We start from the raw sequence: 10,000 nt of genomic DNA on the forward strand, positions 1-10,000 counted from the left end.
CTCAACGGGCGAATGGAAAAGGAAAAAAGCATTTCGGAGTCAACTGTCATTAGTCAGTGAATAGGAATCACGCTAAAATTAGAAACTGTCATCACGGTCATGAAACTTTGTCAGTTCAAGGTCGAAAAAGATTTTTATTGATGTACTTTGTTCCACTTTATCTCTGAAAAAGAGATCATTTACACTTTGATATATTTCATTGAAACACGCCAGCTTTGCTTGGAACAAGAATCGGCAGAATACGGCAATGCAATCAAGAAAAGAAACGTCAAACAAGATCCGTTCCAACAAATTACCTTAGTTTAGGTGATTTTAAAAAAAAACTTCTGAAAACACAAGCTAGTGATATTTCTCCCTAATTTTACGACAACTCAAGAATTACGTGTTTATAACATAAGGGCACAGTTTTCTTGTCACTGTCGAGGCAGATCGAAAAACAGGAGCACTTGTTCGCTCGCATTTTAGAGCAAAACAAACAAACAAATCAACAATTTCTTTATGTCCAAAAGAGTACAGATAATTGTTATTTAATTCCAGTTGACAATAAAAGTTTAAGTTTCATCCCTAAACAAAGGAAAAACCGATGAAATAACTTAAAATAGCATCCGTAAAAATAACAAACGGTTTAGTGCCCAAAAGAAGAATTTTTGTAGTAACTTATTCCACCAAGTTCGAACTGGTATTCTGTTTTGTATTTGTCGTTCTCTTTCTCTCTCCTTTGTTTCTGTTGTAGTCATAGGTCCTCCAGGCATCATGCAACCTCGTTCTAGACTAGTCGTTCTAGACTAACGCTAATGACTTAATCACTGTAATATAAAGATTCTAAACTTGTAATGACTTACGTCAAAGTAGCTCGTTAGATTGTGAACATTTTCGTTGTAAGCGGAAGCAGATCGAGAAGCCACCGGGTAACTATACATTTGATATTTAAGACCTTGTTTCTGCTTTGTAATTATTACTTATGAGCACATACATATTTCTTAGATTTTGAACGCACTCCTCGTCACGTATGCTACTGAATAAAATGGAACTGTGATAAGCCTGTGTTTGAAACCGATGGTGTTAAAGGACCGTGAACAACGAAACATTCGAAATCCGTTTAGCAAATAGCAAAACCACCGTGGGCAAAAAGATGTCGGCCGCGGAAGAAGCAAAAATCATCCGAAGATCTGCTAAAGGAAGATTCACAAGAAAAAGGAATGAGCTTCTCAAATCTATCGCTGACAAGAGAAACAGAGAGATTATCGAAAGCAATTATTCTCAGCTGGTAGAAGCATGGGGACTCTTAGAAAGCAAACACGATTTATACGCCATGTATTTGACTGACGAAGAAGTAGAAACTGCCGATAACTGGATAACGGAAGTCCAAGAATCATTCACGGAAGCTATGACTATGAAGATGAGTTACATAAACGACATAGTAGCAATAGAATCTAGAGCGCGCGCAGAAGCAGAGCATGAAGAAGTGAGAAACAAAGAGCGCGAGCAAATACAGAGAATAATTGATCAAACAGCTATAAGAAGAAGCACGGCACAAGTTGTTTTTGAAACATCGTGCCAAAGTGTTATCAACATCCTAGAATCAGATAAGGGTACGATCTCTACCATCCAAAAATTTCAGCTCCAACTTGAAGAAGCATTTAAGGAATGCAAACAAACTAATAAGGAGCTACTTAATTTACTGACGAAAGAATCAGCAGAATCTGAAATCAGATGGATTCACGATATTCAAAGAAAGTACAACGGGATAATTGAAAAACTAGATGTGCAAATTGTTAAAGATGAACACCTAAAGGAATCAAAGCAAGCGATAAAGGAAAAAACGACCAACCTTAGCTTGGAGAAAATAAAATTGCCCAAATTTGATGGTGAAATACGAGAATATCCACAGTTTAAAAGAGATTTCCAAAGGCATGTTGAGCCCACCTTAGACAAAGGCGATGTTTCGTACGTCTTACGATCCTGTCTCGGTAAAGAACCTTACGAAACAGTAAAGAGTGTAGACGATGACATTAACGAAATGTGGAAACGCCTCGATGATAAGTACGGAGACCCCGCCAAGGTTGCAGATGTGATCATTGATAGTATTCGACGAACCAAAATCATCAGAGAAGGAGAAGATAAACGACTCGTCGAATTTGTAAACATGTTGGAGGACGGATATAGAGACCTAAGAAGACTTGGACTTGAGGCATAGATTACAACGACCAGTTCTGTAAGCATTATAGAAAGAAAATTACCGATGGATATAAGGAGAGAGTGGGCTCAATCAGTCAGCTCAGATGCAAGTATGGTTGACAAGATGAACAAGTTTCCTAGCCTTTTACGATTTTTACTAAATCAAAAGAGAGCCATAGAATATGATTGTGCCGCACTTCGGGCTTACAACTCCAACACGGCAATGTCTAAAGCAGTCGCGCACCACGCAACCGCGAGAGAATACACTGACGAAAGACAATCGAATTATTCTAAATGCTTGTTCCACAACAACGCTGAGCACTGGACAAGTGAATGTAAATTATATCTGTCCGAATCAGTAGATGGAAGAAAAAGAATGTTAAAGGAAAAGGATGCGTGTTGGTCATGCTTGAAAAGAGGACATCGCATTCATGATTGTAAAAGAAAAGGAAATTGTGGCATAAACGACTGCGCGGGAAAACATCATAGAACCATCCACGAGGAAAGAAAAGAAGTCACAGCGTCAGCAAATATCTGCAGCAACTCACAAATCGATACATGTCTCCTGCAACTTCAAAGAATAAAAACAAAGAGAGGATACGTAAACGTCATGTGGGACAACGCGGCTTCCATATCACTCATCACAAACAAAAGGGCACGGGAAGAGAAACTAAAGGGAATACGGGTAGAGCTGTCTATCGTAAAAGTGGGTGCGAAAAGCGAGAAGATTGCATCAGAAAAGTACCGGCTATGTCTCATTGACAAAAAAGGCCAAATTGTCGAGTTTCACGTTTATGGCATCGACAAGATCACCTCAGACATTCAAAGCATAAATATTGATGGTATAGTGCAATTGTTCAAAAACGTTTCAACGGAAGAAATTGTGCGCCCTACCGGAGCAATCGATGTCCTAATAGGCTATGAATACGCTGGATTTCACCCTGAGAGAGAGCAAAACTCAGAACACTTGCTGCTTCTGAAGAATCGCTTCGGTCGATGCATAGGAGGAACACACCCATTAATCAAGGAAACCAGTGTGAAACCTAATCTCAGTGATGTAAAAGTCCTTCATGTTATGAAAGCGAACGTAGAGGATTTCTACAACATCGAAAATCTTGGAATCGAGTGTAAACCCCGCTGTGGAGGATGTAAATGCGGGAGATGTCCCATTGGGAGTAAAGAGTACAGCATTAAAGAGGAAAGAGAACTTGAGCTGATCGACAAAAATCTCGAATATGACTATCAGGATGGTCGATGGATTGCAGAATATCCTTGGATCAAAAACCCTTCTGCCCTCCCAGATAATAGGCGAGTAGCCGTGGCAACGCTGATCTCTACGGAGAAAAGGCTCCTCAAGAACCCTCAGCACGCCAAAATTTACGATATGCAAATAAAAGATATGGTTGCAAGGGATGTTGCCCGTAAACTCAGTAAAGAAGAACTAAACAGTTACAAAGGCCCCATACATTATATCTCGCATCATGAAGTTCTCAAACCAGATTCGAAGTCTACACCGGTTAGAATAGTGTTCAATAGTAGCGCTAAGTGCATGGGCCATGTACTTAATGAATATTGGGCAAAAGGTCCAGATCTACTCAACAATCTAGTGGGAGTATTAATACGGTTTAGGGAGAACCAAGTAGCAATGATGGGTGATATCAGGAAGATGTACCATACCGTAAAGACGAAGCCAATAGATCAGCACACCCACCGATTCTTATGGCGAGATATGGACACGACGAGAGAACCAGATACATATATCATACAAAGAGTATCATTTGGTGATAAGCCGTCAGGCACCATTGCGACAGTAGCCCTAAGAAAAACCGCTGAGATGGGAAGAGAAAGGTACCCACAAGCAGCACAAATTATCCAAGATAATACTTACATGGATGACATCATTGACAGCACTGAGGACCTACCAACAGCGCAAACAATTGCCAGCGATATTGAGAATTTGATTAAGAAGGGTGGATTCCAAGTCAAGGGCTGGATATTTTCAGATGATCCTATAAATCAAGACAAAACGGCTATACCTAGCGAGCCAAATACATCGACAGAGATGGGAAGAGAAAGGTACCCACAAGCAGCACAAATTATCCAAGATAATACTTACATGGATGACATCATTGACAGCACTGAGGACCTACCAACAGCGCAAACAATTGCCAGCGATATTGAGAATTTGATTAAGAAGGGTGGATTCCAAGTCAAGGGCTGGATATTTTCAGATGATCCTATAAATCAAGACAAAACGGCTATACCTAGCGAGCCAAATACATCGACAGAGATGGGAAGAGAAAGGTACCCACAAGCAGCACAAATTATCCAAGATAATACTTACATGGATGACATCATTGACAGCACTGAGGACCTACCAACAGCGCAAACAATTGCCAGCGATATTGAAAATTTGATTAAGAAGGGTGGATTCCAAGTCAAGGGCTGGATATTTTCAGATGATCCTATAAATCAAGACAAAACGGCTATACCTAGCGAGCCAAATACATCGACAGAGAAAGTCCTCGGAATAATCTGGAATCCAGTCAAGGATTACTTATGCTTTGAAGTTAAACTAAACTTTTCACGTAAGAAACACAAGTTGCGCATCGAAACAGATTCAAAGACTAATCCGCTCCCCTACGAAATTCCAGAACAGCTAACGAAACGCATTATTCTTTCACAAGTTAATAGCATCTACGATCCGCTCGGATTATCAGGACCTTTCACAGTGAGAGCGAAAATAATGATGCGTCAGATATGGGCAAGCGACATCAAGATGAACTGGGACGATCCTATTCCGGAGGAGAATAAGCGAGATTGGATAATGTTCTTCAAAGAACTACATGAGATGGACAATGTCAAATTTAAAAGATGCATGAAGCCACGTGATACAGTCGGAGATCCAATATTGATTATCTTTAGCGATGGATCCAGCCAAGCCTTCGGCGCATGTGCTTACGTAAGATGGGAACTAAAGGGTGGCCTGTTTAAAAGTAGCCTGATTCTGTCCAAAAACCGCCTTGCCCTGATTAAGAAGATGTCTGTTGACCGCATAGAACTATGCGGAGCAATAATCAACAAACGACTAAAAGTGCTCGTACAACAGCAGTGCAGATATCATTTCCAGAAATGCTACCATATCTTTGATTCCCAAATAGTGCATGCTATGATTCAAAAGGATTCCTATGGTTTCAACACATTTGCCGCGACGCGCATAGGGGAAATTCAAGAAGGCACTGATCCTAAAGATTGGTACTGGGTCGAAAGCGAGCATAACATTGCCGATCGGTTAACGAGAGGCAAGAACCGAGCGAGCTTGGTTTTGGTAGTAGTTGGCAGGATGGACCCACATTCCTTAACCAACCCGAGAGTGAATGGCCAATAAGTCGTAATTACGCTGAACAACAATTACCGGACATGGTGAAAACCGTAAGAATTGGGACTGCAGTTATAAAGGACGATCTAGTAACCAGAATTAACATAAACAATTATTCCAACTATAAGAGATTGCTACGAGTGACAGCGCGAGTTTTGTCGATGTATCACACAGATTCGAAACCTACATTCCTTAATGTCAAAAGGGAACCCTCTGCAGAAGATCTCATGAAGGCTGAAGATCTGTGGATCAAAGAAGCTCAGAGGAACATGCACGAAGAACTCAAGGCAGGAAAATACAAACGTCTATGTCCTCGCCTACGTAAAGATGGAATATATGTCGTGGGAGGTCGTGCCACCCGTTGGATGGAAATGAGTTACAACAAGAGCGAAGTTATATTATTACCCTATGAGCATCGCTTCTCACGTCTCTACGCAGAATACGTCCATAACAGGGGACATTACGGAGTATTAACAACTGCCAGTAAAATTCGCTCCAAATTCTGGATTACAAAGCTACTTAAGATGACGAAATCAATCAAATACAACTGTATCATATGCAGAAAGCTTGATAAAAAACTAAGTGAGCAAGTAATGGGAGAACTTCCAGAGGAGAGACTCAAGCCCGCTCCAGCCTGGCATTGCACAGCTATTGACTTGTTTGGTCCATTCAAGATTAAAGATGAAGTAAGAAAACGAACGACAGGAAAAGCGTACGGAGTTAAATTCAACTGCTTAGGAACACGAGCCGTGTATCTAGATCTTACAGCGGATTACAGCACTGAGAAGTTTTTAACGGTGTTGAGAAGATTTGTTTCATTAAGAGGTTATCCATTCAAACTTTACTCCGATAACGGATCTCAGCTAGTTGCAGCTAATAAAGAACTGAAAAGTGTTACCAAAGGATGGGACTGGGAAGAATTAAAAGCATTCGGAAACATAGAAGGTTTCCAGTGGGAATTCACAACAGCTGATGCTCCCTGGCAAAACGGAGTTTCTGAGGCTCTTGTAAAATCAGTCAAAAGAGCTATTGCCGCAGCCATCCATGAAAGCATTCTGACCTTTTCAGAGCTACAGACAGTTTTATTTGAGATCGCAAATTTGATTAATGAGAGACCCATTGGCAGACATCCAACATCACCCGATGATGGTACATATTTATGTCCCAACGACCTTTTACTAGGAAGATCAACTGCCAGAGTGCCAAGTGGACCTTTCAAATTTACATCCAACCCACAACATCGATTTGCATTCATTCAAGGCATCGTTAACAGCTTTTGGAAAAAATGGACAAGAGATTACTTCCCCAGCCTTATTATTAGACAAAAATGGCACACTGCACAACGCAATATGATTGTTGGAGACATCGTCTTGATGCAAGACTCAAACCAAATCAGGGGACAGTGAAAACTCGGTAGAGTGTCAAAAATTTACCCAGGGAAAGACGGAAAGATTCGTAAAGTAGAGGTACAGTACAAGAATCCCAGGCCAGGTGAACCTGTGACTAAATACGATGGGAGAGGTTATGTCACTGTTGAACGAGCTGTCCACCGTCTTATAGTATTACTGCCAGAAGAGGACAATAGAGACAAATCAAACTAATCGATTGTTGACTCTGATCATTAACTCAAAATCTGTAAAAAAAAAAATAATTTTTTTTTTTTCTTCGAGCGGGGGAGTGTGTCGTTCTAGACTAACGCTAATGACTTAATCACTGTAATATAAAGATTCTAAACTTGTAATGACTTACGTCACAGTAGCTCGTTAGATTGTGAACATTTTCGTTGTAAGCGGAAGCAGATCGAGAAGCCACCGGGTAACTATACATTTGATATTTAAGACCTTGTTTCTGCTTTGTAATTATTACTTATGAGCACATACATATTTCTTAGATTTCGAACGCACTCCTCGTCACGTATGCTACTGAATAAAATGGAACTGTGATAAGCCTGTGTTTGAAACCGATGGTGTTAAAGGACCGTGAACAACGAAACAATGAGAGCTTCTAAAGATATACCAAAAATTTCAATACAGAGAAAAAAAGCAGCTCTAAACAAAAAAGACAAAAAAAAAACACTCAGCTTCAAGTTTATATCCCTACGGTGCTTGACTTGAATAGGCCGCTTCGGAAAATACCGTAATAGTCTTTGTTTGTCCCCCCAAATTTTGCATCAGCATTGTTTCCAGTTTCTCTTGGGACTTACAACGGTCCCAAGAGAAAACAAAAGCAATGCTTATGCCAAATGTGGGGGAACAAACAAAGAGTATTATGGTATTTTCCGAAGTGGCCTATGCATGACTGCGTAGCTACCAGTGTGGACCACAGGTATCATGATACGTCAAACTGGATTGAAACCAGCAAAAAATGCAAAAGAAAACATTTTCCAAACCGTTTTCCACCTGAACTCGAGTAGCCGCGTCGAGCAACAGAAAGCGCGCGAAAAATGAAGCCTCGTTTATGTTTAGGTGAGTTAACCTGGGTTAAGCCTGCAATCCAATCTAAAACTAGTACCTTGTCAGCGGCCAAAGATACCTAACCTCGGGCTTGAGCCCTCGATATAATAACGTGATACTGGTACATACTTCCGTACGTTCACCTCTCCATGTATGCCAATGTGACCAGTATCATGCTAGTTTACAGCATACATCTTTGACATTGGACATCCATGTTTTGATCAATCGACACCGGGTATTGCTTGTACCCGCAATATGGTCACGTGATACTGGTCACCCGATACCTTGTTTTGACAGGTACAATCAAATACGATTGTATTCGATTGTACCTGTCGAAACTAGGTATCGGCTGACCAGTATCACGTGACCATATTGCAGGTACAAGCTTATAGCTCGCCGAGGTCATCTCTATGCCCGGTGCGCTTTATGACAAACTTGTATGGAACTTTCTTTCTGCAGTCCTCTGGTTGCTAGCTGTGGTTTGTGAATTGAGCCTGGATTCCAGCGTCTTTAAAGGGGCTAGGTCACGCAATTTTAGGCAATTTCAACACTGATCGAATGGTCATAGAATTAACTAAAATATCAAAATAACTGTTCAAAACTATTGAAGAACTCTAACAAAACACAGGGAAGCCAAGAAGGGACATAGATGGACAAAACTGGAGAGGATTGAAATGGATTGAATTTGGGTAAATTTGAAAAACGTCGGCCCACCTTTTTTCAAACTTATATCAGTCTATATCAAAATGTCATTTACACAGCTGGAAAATCATTCTCAGTTGTTATGTGGCCGTGATTTTGCAAATGAAAGACTCTTGCTCTGCCAATTTGACGTTTGGAGCTCATAATTAACAAAATTAAACAAATTTACCTAAAATAGCGTGACCTAGCCCCTTTAAGTAACCTCTGTATTAATTACAAAAAGCTACCCATAAATGCTGCAACTTAGCACCTTCAGATGCACAACAAAGTTCTTTCTATTCACAGCAGCCTATGATTGCAGCTAAAGATCAAATTCCACCCCAGCCTCGACAATGCAACTTCTAGAGTTTACTCGTGTCTATTAGGACTGACTATAACTATTTTACTGGTCTCTGCATGGGGTGCCCTGTGGCAGCTGAAGGGTCAAGCTAAGATATTTTCAGACTTGAACCCAATTATAATTAAGTCCTATATAAGAGAATTGGGTTCTTGGTCATTTCAAAGTTGTTGGTCATCGATTTCTGCTAAGTACTGACTAATGCTGACAAATTATTTTAAAACCAAGGCACAGGCACTGACTCAGGATAATCACCCTTCCGTAAACTAACTTTGGTTTGCTCTTATAAGTGCAAACTAACATTTAAATCATAGCTTAGAGCCTCTAGATTCTGTACAGGCATCTCTTGACGGAGCCTCCCCCCCCCCCCCCCCCCCTGGTTCTAAGACCGCTCGAAGGGCTTTAAGACACCTTTCAAAATCAGTATATAAAAGCAGTGTACGGTTGGTTGACCTAACGATGAACTCCCAGTAAGAGGATCCACAGGATACAATGTCTCGACGCGAATTTGTAGTTAAGTGTGCGTAAGAAAAAGCGACGAAGAGACAAACTCTTGACTGTTCTGGACGGGGTGTAATACGACGTTTCGGCCGTTCGGCCTTCTTCAGGTTAAAAGTTAAAAACTAAAAAACTATTTACAATGAGTGCAAATCACAAAAACAGCGGCTTATATATACAGAGTGGAAATATTGAAAATAAGGAAACGTAACAAAACAAAGGTCAAAGCTACAGGGTGACATGGATTTGACAATCAAAAGACAAATAAAGAACTATAAGAAAGGTGTAAGCTACAAGGTGACATGGATTTAACAATCAAAAACAAATAAAGAACTATAGGTGACATATCGACAAAAATGCATCATATTGGGAAAATGTCAACTCACAATAATGTCAACTCATTTTGAAGTGGTTAAGGAATGGAGTCGTAAGTGGTTTTCTGAAGGGCAGATT

The 10,000-nt window shown here is 40.4% G+C and overlaps 2 protein-coding genes across 2 annotated transcripts; both read left to right on the top strand.

The window, feature by feature from the left end:
- Positions 1 to 2,242: 2,242 nt before the first annotated feature.
- On the top strand, positions 2,243 to 5,566 carry LOC138002493 (uncharacterized). The gene has a single exon (XM_068848529.1). The coding sequence runs from the start codon at positions 2,243 to 2,245 to the stop codon at positions 5,564 to 5,566; it is 3,324 nt and encodes a 1,107-aa protein (XP_068704630.1).
- Positions 5,567 to 5,598: 32 nt separating this feature from the next.
- Positions 5,599 to 6,963, top strand: LOC138002494 (uncharacterized). The gene has a single exon (XM_068848530.1). The coding sequence runs from the start codon at positions 5,599 to 5,601 to the stop codon at positions 6,961 to 6,963; it is 1,365 nt and encodes a 454-aa protein (XP_068704631.1).
- The last annotated feature ends 3,037 nt before the right edge of the window (positions 6,964 to 10,000 follow it).

Source organism: Montipora foliosa, chromosome 5 (assembly GCF_036669935.1).
Source record: "Montipora foliosa isolate CH-2021 chromosome 5, ASM3666993v2, whole genome shotgun sequence".
NCBI lineage: Eukaryota > Metazoa > Cnidaria > Anthozoa > Scleractinia > Acroporidae > Montipora > Montipora foliosa.

Coding starts and splice junctions, on each gene's coding strand:
- LOC138002493 (XM_068848529.1), top strand. CDS start 2,243: ATGGATATAAGGAGAGAGTGGGCTCAATCAGTCAGCTCAGATGCAAGT.
- LOC138002494 (XM_068848530.1), top strand. CDS start 5,599: ATGGTGAAAACCGTAAGAATTGGGACTGCAGTTATAAAGGACGATCTA.